Raw genomic sequence first — 12,284 nt, 5'->3', positions numbered from 1 at the left:
CTCCAGTGAAAATGGAATGAATATCGATTAAAAGAATAAACCTTTCCTCCGGTAAAACTATTCACGGTCATAACATTTTAATGTAAGCGTCTAAATGGTAATGTTTGATCATGAAAACTGAAGAAAGCGCCCTAGATATTATGCATTTCTTTTCATTCAGCCTTTAAGTTATTCGTACGAGTATTGTTTTGATTTTAAACAAGTAGGAGAAAAACAACAGCCTTTTGTTTCCAAAGTTCAGAAATGTTTTATATTGTTTTGTGGCTTGAAGTCTATTATAATAATTATCAGTATATACTACTACGGTGTTGCAAAGTTGAAAAGCCAAACTTTTACGCCACCACAAAAATGTTTACTTTTACGATTATATTGAAATCGAGAAGAAATAGCTTTAAACTGTTCTCTTATTTTTCAGTTTAGCGGAACGTTTTAAAACTTAAAAGTTTATTGTCGTTGAACAACAACCAAAGATTTAACTTTTGCTTATGCAGTCTAGGATAGCTGCTAAGATGCTGATATGATGTGTTTGGCCCACAAAGTGTTGACCCAGCAGAGAGCAACCGCTTCCTAGATATGTCAATCAAGCCAGCTTAGCACCCGTTTCTCAGCCCCATGCTAACTGAAAATTACTGGCTAAGCTCTTCAAAATCAATTTGCAGGCAAGCCAGGCAATTACGGTCGACTGCCCGGCACATTATGCAACCTCCACAAAGTGGCCATCTCTGAGCAAGTCACAGAGTCAGACAACTCACAGATTATTTCAACACCAACTGTGAACACCTTCGTTCAACGAACTTGTGACACCTGGGCGCAAAATGGCGCAACTTGTCCATCACACAAAGGCAGGAGCAATAAAAAAAGCGTTTTGCATACGTCAGCCATCGAGCTGTGCAACGGTACAAAAGTATAAACCAAAGTAGAACATTAAAAACTTCAAAATAAAAAGCAAAAAAAGTAGGCACCATTATGAAACAAAACGCTGCAACGCCCGCCAGGCAGTAGCGGCAACTGCCACGCTCCGGCCATGTGGAATTTGTTTAATAACACCACTACCAGGCATTCATATGCAACTCGGGGGCGCCGCTAATGAGTGCAGCAAGCCTGGCTGGAGGCCAACATGTCATAAACAGCTAATAGACGCGTGCAGCGACAACTTGATTAATTGAAAATAAATGGCCCGCCGGCCGGACGAAGAGCGGTTGCAGATGCAACTGTCGAGTGTTCACTGTGCTCTTCTAGGTGCCTACTCCCAGTTCTGTGTATATTTTAGAGATGGGTGCGTGACTGAATATGCATTTGTCATTACCCAACTATAATTCTAGCCGGCCTTGTGGCAACTACAATGACTAGTCCCTCGCGTTCACTTCTATCTCAAATTGTGAAATAATCTTCTTTTAGAGCCTATACGGTTACGGTCCTAGATACACATAAAACAGTTTTGCTGCTTAAATTTCAGCTGTTTTTTTCAGATCAAAACATTAGCAAAATTAAGAAAAAGTTAAATGTTGAATATTTATCATCAACAGATTGATCTTATTAAAAAGGAAAATATTTTTAAGCGTACAAAATTTCAATTTTTTTCAATTGTACACATAATTTCATGTTGCCTCCTCAAGATCTTTTAGAGATAAAATAAACAAATCAAGGCAATAGTAAATGTCTTCCCAGTACTTATTACATACATTGAGTCAGTTTCAGTTGTATCCGAAATTCTGAGTGTAGAGCGTCTGATATACTATATGTTTTTTTAAAGTATGTCATACATGGCATGTTTATCTGTATGAACGCCAGGATCTCGAAAAGTACATATAAGAGCTAGAATAACCAAACATGCTACGAGTCCTAGGTTCCCACCCTCCATAATGAGTTTTTCTTGTTATGCATGTTTAATCGTAGTAGGTCAATTGAAAAGAAATTAATGGCCATAAATGTAATGCAGTCGCGTAGTTCTTGTCCATTACTAGTCTGCAAATTGAAAAACTCTAAGAGTGTGTTTATTTCTTCACTATCACATACAAGTAGTTGCGGTAATCGTGCTCACGACCCACGTCCACAACTAGCTTTTATATAGTATTTATTTTGCCCACTGCGTGCCTTGCCACAATTAGAAACAGTAATGTGGCAGCCGATGTTATGACCGCAGGAAACACAGAGCACTTGAGCACAATTTAGCAAATGACAAATGATATTAAAAGTGCATGCAAAATGACAAATAACACGAGCGCCAGCAACGATCACACAGACAGCAACAGGATGCACTCACAGATACATTGAAGGCGCCAGTCAAGATTTTCCCACTAATAATTAAACATTGTTGATTTAATTGTGGCCGGTTCTCAAAATGCGAGACAAGGCCATGGACATGGACATGGATGTAGACAAGATAAAGGCTAAAGTGTCGGTCATTGATCGCGCGTTAGTGGCAGTTGCAGTTGCAGTAGCAGTAGCAGTAATGGTAACAGCGGCAACATGTTGCTGCATTCCATGGCTGGCCAATCGTCGCACGGTCACTTTGTTGTTGCTCAGAAGTCGCCGTTAGAAGTTGATGGCTGATTGTTCTGTGGCGCAGTTTTAATAAATTTAAATGTGCAACAGGCGCCCGTTGCATGTGGCATGGCAGCAGCAACAATGCAACTATTTTCAACGGCAACTACAACAATTGGTAATTGAAGCAGCAACAAACAAATATGCTAAGCTATGCAAAGGAAGACATTCTTGCTGCTCAGATACATGCGGCTCTTATTGTTGTTGTTGCTGTTATTGTGATGCCCGCTGTTACTGCTGTTGTGGCTTCATTTTCGTTGCTCATCACAAAATACTGTGAGCATTTTCAGTGCATTAGTTGCGCTGGCCACTTAAAGATTGCATAAAGTTGTAGCTTAGCAGTTTGGTAGCAACATCTTGCTGGGAAAAACTCAAGGCAGCATGTTTAGGAAGAGCCTGGTGATCCATCATCTGGACGCGCTTCTCCCTTTAGTCCAGCATAGCACCCAAGTCCACTACGACAGCAACAACAAGAAGAACCACACATTCGTAACTGCCACTGAGACTGCCACTTTCTCAGTATAAGCTGAAATTGCTGTTGCTGCTGCTCACATTACACAAATAACATCTAATAACAGTAATAATTCAAATTAATTTCGCACCAAAGTGGTAACCATTTGAAATCATTATGTGATAAAGAGAGAAGCGCAGCCAAAAAGTACCGCAAATCAGTTGGTGGAAGAGGAATTGCAGGCACTTGCGAAAAATGTGCCGGCAGTTCAGTTAGAGGCGACACTCGATGAACACAGGAGGTGGACGAGCCAGGGTGGGGGTTAAGGAGGATAGTTACATGGCATTTTATCGCTAGTAAAAAATCTACAGCAATTTGCAAAAGAAGTAGAATCATTTGCACTATTAAAATAAAAATGAAGACAAAACTTGTAGATAACATGAAAATAGAAATAGATGCAAAAGCAACAGGAGAAACAGTCCGACGATGCTATGGCAGAGGCAGCCACGCAGGCGCAGTCAGCCAGACAGTAACCAAAAGCCAATAAAGCGTTGCAACAATTGCTAGAAAAAGTTGCAGCAGCAGCAGCAGCAACAACAACAACTAGTAGTAGAAGGCAACAAAAATTACCGCCAAAGACCAAAAGATCAAACTGTAGGGAAATAAACAACAACAAAAGCCAAAGTAGAAAAAGCAACTACGAGTACAGCAAAAACAAAAAAAAAAACACTTTATATGTATGTATACTATATATTGCCATTGGCACTTGAGTGCAACTGCAGCAGCATCCAGTATAACAACAACAATAACAAAAAACTGCAGTGTGCAACACAGTGCGGCGCTTGACTTGCTGCTCCAGTCTGCCTGCGCCTGCGCCTGCGCCGCTCACTGTCTCGCTCTTTATGCCAAAAGTTGCTTGCGGCAGCAACAGCAAAGCAAAGCTGGCTACAAATGCTAAACGCTAAGTTGCTAGTAAAGGGCCCAAACCATGGCTTAAAATCGAATAGAAAAAACTGAAAAGCTTTTCATTGCTGGCAGAGTTGAAGTTGTTGTGTCTGTGGCTCTTGTGTTGTTGCTGCCAGATGATCGGGTGCATATTTTATGTTGCTGCTGCCGCTGCTGCTGCTGCCTTCTATAACTGCATGCATAAGAGTGTGTAAGCGTCGCTGATGAGGCAGCAGCGGCAACAGCAAAAACGCCACAATGCGTTGCATACCAAAAAGTTGCATATGCATATACAGATAAGCCGACGAAAGTTGCCTGTCCCCAGCAACATTTGGCCACGCAACACCAACAACAGCAACAACAACAATTGCCGTTACTGTCTCCCCACCCACTCGCAACAGCAGCAACAGCCGCAACAGCAGTCACGGCAGCAACTCATATAAGTATATTCTATAATGATTATTATGCCTTATGTGTGTCATTTGATGCTGGACGCTGCATTCATGCTCCATCAATACTGACCACCAGCCTGACCAGTTTTAATGCTAATGAAGCGCTTTGGGGCTTGTCAACATTTATAGCCATTCGTTTAGAACACAGGGTGTGCTTTAAGCCGATGTAAAAAATGATTTTTCCAAGGTCCCATACGCCTTGGGCTGCTCAATTAGGCGCCCAAATGAAAGCAGCACCTTTGGATGCAAGACCAATCAAGCCCGTAAAAGGGAGCGCTTTTCTCACAATTAATAACAATTACACTCTTCAGCACAACGAATTTAACGACGATTCAAATCGTGAGACCAATATTTAGTTAAGATATATACATATTTAGCTTTAAATGAAAAAAGAAGGCATATTAATTCATTTGAGTGCGTTTTTCTTGTGTTTCTGGAATTATTATGGAACAAATTGTTGCATTAAGCGTTATGAAATCGTTTTGTTTCTGTAACACTTCTCAGGCGTGTATATATTGAGCCAGGCTCGACAGAACAATTGAAGTAATCCTCGATTTCTACATTTACTGTTGACCTGTCCAGTTATAATATTCTTTTGTGTGTGGTAGATAACGATTAAAGCGATCGAATTATCGATATATTGACAAGTTTTGCGATAAACGTAACTCTGCGAATAATCTGCCAGCAATTGGTGATCAGTTGGCATGGCAAGGAAATGTCCATAAGTATATGTACTTGTATATACAATGAAATGAAATGTAAAAAATATTATTTTAATAATAAAAATTAATAAATTACAGTGTCCATGAGAAACGGGCTTCGCAACACAAGCATTCCACCAGTTTCCTTGCAAAATGATTAAAGTATTCATTTAATTTAAATAACTCTATTTGAAGTATTCTTCATTCTGGGGACGAGTGCGAGATTTTCCAGTAATCCCTTGCAATTATTTAATATTCACATTTGAAAAAAAATTTAAAAAAGGAGCATTTCTTGAAGAAGCCGAAAAGTACATTTTCGAAATGTTGGAAATAAAAGTATCAACTGTTGACTTTCCGAATACAATGCCCGCAAAATGTTTTAGACATATTTGAAACTATTCACACTTTTTCACTTTTAGGATCTTAGTTGCAAATAAAAATATGATCAGAATATTGTTGGTCGCATTTTAAGAAAATATACAAATATATGTACTCTTTTACAGTTTAATAATTGCTCGAAAATAATTTAGATAGGGCTATGGATAAATGCAGCATAATAGCATGATAGAAGGAGTTTGCGTAGAGCCTCTGGTATTTATATCGAAGCGTAGAATTGGGCTTTTTTTTTCTGCACCAAACTTCCACGCAGCCAACTGCAAGGCTTAGTGCTTTAGTGTTAAGCTCGGCTTATCACTTTTCCAACATCGACGAAGTTATTGTTCTCCCTTATTCTGTAAGGCTTAGCCAGTACAGAGCCGGCACATTCTCCATTAATTCAGGCGACAGAAGTGCCAAAAAGTAGACAGTAAGTATACTCGAAACACTTTTGCTGACTAGTGTACACACACTCGAATTATAGACACATTTGCCGCTGGCAAATTTTCGCATCGCGTTAATCTACATACTCGTACATACATCGTCGCAGTCGGAGTCGCGGTTGTTGTTGTTGCTGCTGCTGTTTTCGAGGCTGCCCAAATGTATACAATGTACACACAGTGGGCCGGTGAAGGCAGAACGCAGCAGTCGGGAGCTGGAAGCTGGCTGCTGGCAGCTAAAAGCGACAGAAACATTTCCCCACCATCTATCAGGTGCATTGATCTATGGCTATTTTTTTAATTAACGCTCAGTTTCTTTTATTGGCTGCACGGCTACGCGGCGGCTACGTGAAAAATGAGTCGAGTAGCTGGGAAGCGTTAGCATTTTACACGACGACGTTTGTTATTGTTTTATTGGCTGCCGTTGTTGGTTTGGTGCTGCGGCTGTGACGCGCCAGTTTCCCATGAAGACCGAAACGCGCTATGGAAATTTAAATGGCAAAAATATGAGAACAAAACTTTGACGCCAACAGCCAGAGAATGTGGCTAGAAAATGAAATCTATAGAGATCATTAGCAGCCCTGGCACGTACGACAAAGAGCCGACAACAGAGTCGATGCGAGTTGATTGCAGCAGAGGCAACAACAGTACGATAAGCGAAAGGGGGCGGACTGGGGGCAACAGGGCGCATGGGTGATAGATCATTGCCACACGCAGCTCTGACGTTGATGTTGATGGCCAGGGCCATAAGAGGCTGCTTGAGCAGCGATGTTTCTGCTAATTAAACACAACAACATGCGACAAATTAATACAAATATCTTAGCGTTTAGCTAAATTGAAGTAGAAAATTACAACAAAAGCCGCCACAGCAAGGAGAAGAAGAACAACAACAATGGACGGTAGAAGCGGTAGAAGCAGCAGCCAAGGCGTGAAGCGTCAGGTTTAACCCGTTTTATTCCATCTCTCTTGACTCGACAATTTTCGCAGTCAAATCGATGACAGTTAATGTCTGAGGCAGTGACATTGAAGCGAAAGCCAGAGAACCAGGCCAGTCAACTAGTCAGCCAGCCGGCAAACAACTGACGAAAGCGTTAAGAATGTTGACAGGCGGTCAGCCGCCAAGTGAGTGTACAAAAGTGTGCCTAGCATGGTTAATTGAAAATAAAAATATATACATGTACATATATAAAGATACGCGTACACACACACATATTTAATGGTACAGTAGGCGGGCGATGAGTGTTTTAGCCACAAACTCACCAACAGCTAACTACTTGCTGCCCAGCGATAAGGCTTCAATTAATTAAAGGCAAAGGCGTGCATCATTTATTAATAAATTTACGGCACTTTTTATCAAGGCACCAACAGCAAAAGTAGCAACAAGAGCCGGCAACATTTGAGCAACAGCCCAGCAACATTGCTGCTGAGAATGTAGAGAAAGTTGCAGCGCCAACGGCGACACAATCAAACCAAAGAGAGCACTCGGCTGCGCTTGCAACATGTTCGTTTCAAACCGGTCTATACCGTCTAACCATGAACTTGGTGAAAGAAGCTCTGGCAATGGGAGAAAAGTCTGCCTTTCAGACTCTTGGCATTTTCCAGCTGAAGCTCAAGCTTGAAAAAATTTTTTAAAAGACGCTGCGCAAGCGCGCGCTGAAACATTTGCAATACGACGTTGGTAAGGGTTAGAAGTCTGCGCGCGCTCATAGAAGAAATATACAGAAGTGACAGTGAGAGCTGTAGCGGGAAAAGCAAAGCAGTGTGATTTTGAATAAACACTATACTATTGATTGAGAAGTGGCATCATAAACGTCTGTCTTCGAATATTCGCTATATTCGCCATATTCGCTTCGGTCGTGTTCCCAGCCTCCCAGTCTCCCAAGAAGCGCCTGAGCAGTCGGAGAGACTTTGACTAGGGACGTGCGGTCGTGAAGTGTTTGGAGTCAGTGAGCTGAAGAACAGTTAGTTGACATTAATACGCGCACAGATGCGTTAATAAAAAAAGTGTTTTTAGCTGCGGTCTGTGAGAGCTAAGATCTGGTCTGGTCTGGTCTGATAAACTGGAAACGAAAAAAAAATTACAAAAGGAAACTGAAACCGTGTCGCGAGCTTATAAGCAAGAAAATCGATCCTCCCAACCAACTTTGTGTGTGTAATTATAGCTGTGTCTGTGTCTGTGTGTGTGCTTGTGCGCTTCTGTGATCTAAACTGTTCTGTTCAAGAAAATGGCGAACAGTGCAGCCTGGAGCTGCATCGCAGCCACCTTCACGCTGCTGCTAGCCATAATGGTGGCCTCGACGCAGGCAGAATATCCCGGCGTTATTGAACTAGTGGGCTACAGCAATCGACGTGCGCGCACGCACTTCGTGCCCAGCTCCGAGGAGAGTTCCAATCCCACGTTGGCACCTCCAGCTGCCAAAATACGCGCCGACATTGAAACTGTGAAGCGCAATATGAAGAAATATGATCGTTTGCTGGCCTTGGATACCAAGAACTTGCCTGAACCCCAAAAGGACATGCTGGCACGAATTGTGGAGCGTGTCGCGCGGCTCAAGGAGTCGCTCGACATTGAGGAGCTACAGCTGAGCCAACAGGAGGACACCTCAGCCAAGAGCAGCACGACCCAGCAACAGCTGAGCAGCGAGCAGGAGGTCAGCACATTGCCACCCACGGCGCAAATGGAAACGGAAACCGATCCCACGCTGCTGCTAGACGAGACCACACTGCTGGAACTGCAACAAACTATGGACGAACAGGCTGCCCTGCAGGCAGCGGTCACAGCCCAAACGACGCTCATGCGCGCAGAGGCGCCCACCACCACAGACATTAGCATGGATACAGCATTGGGCGATAGCACCAGCGAGCAAGTGGCAGCAGAGACGCAAACAGCTGCAGCCCCACAGACCACGCTTGTCGAGGGCGAAGAAATGGAGCCGGAAGACGAAACAAACAGCACAGAATTGTCGCTGGGCTCTACCACAAGCGATGATGCGCTGACCGATGCCACCGATCCTGATGATCAATTTGTGGCCGCACGTTCCAACAACAACATTGCCGCAATTACAGCAGCCGATGCTGATCCCAGCACGACCACAACAACCAGTGCCGGCAATCAACGCACACTGACCACCATGGGCAAGCTGAAGCATCGTGCGACCAAGCGACCCTTTGGCCACAAGTCCAATACGGTCGCCGCCCCCAAGCGTGGTCAGCGTCCGAATAGCGTGAGTACCGCGGCTGCAAATGCTGCAGCAGCTCAGAGGCCCAGCACGCCCAGCAGTGGCAACAAGCAGAAACTCTCCACAAGCTCGACCGCTAGCACCAGTTACCAGCAGAAGCTGCAGACGCCTGGAAAGCCAGTGCTGCAGCAACAGAACAAGGTCAGTAGCGCCTCCGCAACAGGCACTACGCCCAATCTATACTCAAGTAGCAGCAGTAGCAGCTCAGCAATGACAGCAACCAGCAATTCGGCCACACCAGCACTGCCTTTGGAGCAACTCTACACGCGCACGCCACAGGCCAATATACCAGTGGCTGCGCTCGCTGCCTCGCCCTCTTCAACATACAGCAGTAATAATAACGATGCCATCGTCTACGATGCGCACGTCAATGCATCGGCCATAATTGATAGCCTAAACACACATGCACGCGAGGAATACTATCAGCAGAAGCAAACCGTTAACAACAAGGATAATAAGGTAAGAGCATCGCAGCAACTCTCTCTCTCTCTCTCTCTCTCCATCTCTCTCTATCGCAAACAACCAGTTGACCAACTACAACTACTAGTACCAACTTGCACCCACCTGAACCGATCTACCCAGTCCACTAAATGGTCGCCAACTCGGCCAATACAGCCAACCGACTGGTGGGCCGTCCACGCGGCGGCGCTGCTGTCAACGTAGAACGCCTGCTTAATGGTCACCGGTTGGTTGCCAGCCCGCTGGTCAGGATTTTAATGAGCGCATTTTTGACGTGTGCTGCTTTGCTGTCTCCTGTCTTCTGCACAGTACAGGCAGTCCTAACCTAAGTTCAACAAATTCTATTTATCGCCCACGAACCTTTACCTGCTTCTGGCTAATATTGAGTATTTATGAAGGAGTTGCCAAGCAGAGAAAGTTAAGATTTAAGTTTATTTTTTACTTCCTTTCCTTTACTAGGAGTCGTGATTTTTGATTCAACAATTCTCATTTTAGCGTTAATGAGCCGTGGTCTTAAATCCGCTAAAGTGAAGAGAAGTAGTTCTTCTAAACTAGCCAAAGAGAAGGGACATGTATAGATAGTTCTTGAATTACCTAATTCTGTGAAAAGTCACTGATGTGCTGAGAAGCACTCCTTTTAATTTATGTACACGTATTTATAAAACAAAACCTACGAGCTATCATCGCAAATAAAAACATAACAATAATTGTAATACTTTTCCCAGACCATCTGGACAATCAGTATCCTTTTATCCCTAGTGGTCATCATAGACTGATTTGACTGTAGGAAATAGTTATTACTGCAACATTTTGGCATTGACTGGGAAATTGACTTAGCGGTTAATGTTGACATTTTCCGCTTAATTAGCAGCGGAGTATCCTAAACTTATGCGCATATCTCTATATGCACTTTCCCAACACAATATAACAACAACAACAACAGCAACGATAGCGACAACTTGTGGTTAGCCATGCTTAAAAAACAGTTTTGGGCCGTTTGGACCGCAACTCAAGCCAAAACAAAAAAGCACAGCCGATGAATGTCAAATGCAGAATTATTGGTACAACTTGACTTTTAAACTGTAACAACGCCAGCGACGACAACAACAACGGCGGCGGTTGAAACCAATGTTGATGACAACGACAAGAGCTGCAACACAACAGTAACAGCAACAGCAACAGTCTGTAGCAACAACAGCATCAGCAGCAAAAAGTTCAAATAAGAAGAAAGAAAGAAAGAAAGAAAAAAAAAAACGATTGGAGTGGCACCCAAGTACAGAGGCGAGCGCCTAGCGAGCCACTTGTTATAAATGGAGCGCTTCAAGGCTTTGGCTTTCCATTGCAAATCGATTGTCATAAGTTGGGACGACAGGCAACAAGGCAACAGCAACAGCAACAACAACAACAACAAACAGCAACGAGAGAAACAACAATTGTCGAGAGCTGCTTGTTTGGCAACGGCGCTTAAATGTCCCGAGACAATGGACAAACTTGCAGGGTATAGTGAGTGGGTCAGTTTTTGGCAATGCAGACGACAGGCAGCTTTTCACATGTTGTTAGAAGCCGGCAAAGCAGGAAATATGTATTTATATATAAATATATTTAGGGGGAAACTGGTGGTGGCAAGGGCACAGACTGCTTATTAATTTTCACGTTCCAATGCACATGCCAGCGCAAAATTGGCCACTCGCCTCACATGCTCGTACATGGAGCGCCAATGAAGCGGCAAACGAAGAAGGCAGCGATGAACACTGTCCCAAGACTGAGGGCAGACAGTCCACATAGTCGCCAACAAGTCACCAGCTTCACACACAGCTTCTCTAACTCACATTCCATAATGCAATCGAAGTCAGCCTGCACATCTCGATAGTAATTTGTTGCAACTACTGACCTATAAATTTTGATGTGCGCCTATGACGACGACGACTCGCATGGTTTGGTTCGCTTCAAGACTCCAATGCTGGACTCTCTGGCGCAAGCTAAGCACAACATAATTTATGGCCAGAGACAGCGATTGGCAATTGCCAATTGCCATTGACGACGACATCAATGACGATGATGACGCCGACACACATTGCTGCTGGCCAACAATTGCCTATCCAATATCGACAGGTTAAGCGAGTCGGTGCTCCACGTTCTACCTGCGTTCTGTCTGACACACAAACACATTAGCGGCAGCAGTAGATCCAACAACAGGTTGACAGCAGCAGGTTAACTTACCTGTAAAGAAAATTAAGCAAATAAAAATGCGTTAGTTCCATTAGGTATCTCTCTGTCTCCCTGTCTCCCTAACTTCCTCTCTCCCTCTCCCTCTCCCCTCTATCAATGACCGTGTGCCTAATTAAAATTGCAGTCACATATCCGCACCTAAATAGGCTATACGCCCGACTATAATGAAGTCTTTAATTGTTTGTTGCTGACTAACTAAATTGGTTTGTTCAGCGGCTTAACAACTGATCGCTAGCCGTGCGGCTGCATCGTTTGATGCCGTTTTAAGCTTTGAGCATGCGCGCTAAATGCTTTGGGCTCTAATCTGAGACTTTGTGACAGTCTTTTCTGGTATTTTGATTGGATAGCCTTAAACCGTTCATTCTTTCCTTATTTTTGAAATGACTGGACAACATTGATTTAGTTGGTTATTATCAGCAAAAAGTTGTAAACATCTAAGTTTGATTACT

The 12,284-nt window shown here is 43.5% G+C and overlaps 2 protein-coding genes across 2 annotated transcripts in view; one reads left to right on the top strand and one right to left on the bottom strand.

Moving 5' to 3' along the window:
- LOC115628352 (elongation factor-like GTPase 1) overlaps positions 1–12,284 on the bottom strand; it is a 118,608-nt gene that overhangs the window by 63,521 nt on the left and 42,803 nt on the right. The window lies entirely within an intron of this gene.
- Positions 8,134–12,284, top strand: part of LOC115628327 — a 42,526-nt gene continuing 38,375 nt past the window's right edge. Inside the window, exons 1-2 of the mRNA XM_030524384.1 lie at positions 8,134–8,775; positions 8,827–9,606. Of these exons, the coding sequence (XP_030380244.1) occupies positions 8,134–8,775; positions 8,827–9,606 (1,422 nt within the window). The remainder of the gene's footprint in view (positions 8,776–8,826; positions 9,607–12,284) is intronic.

This window comes from Scaptodrosophila lebanonensis, unplaced genomic scaffold (assembly GCF_003285725.1).
Source record: "Scaptodrosophila lebanonensis strain 11010-0011.00,11010-0021.00 unplaced genomic scaffold, SlebRS2 tig00000113-arrow-arrow-pilon, whole genome shotgun sequence".
In the NCBI taxonomy this organism is placed as follows: Eukaryota; Metazoa; Arthropoda; class Insecta; order Diptera; family Drosophilidae; genus Scaptodrosophila; species Scaptodrosophila lebanonensis.
Note: the sequence above shows the minus strand (reverse complement) of the source record. Positions and strands in the feature narration are given on the sequence as shown.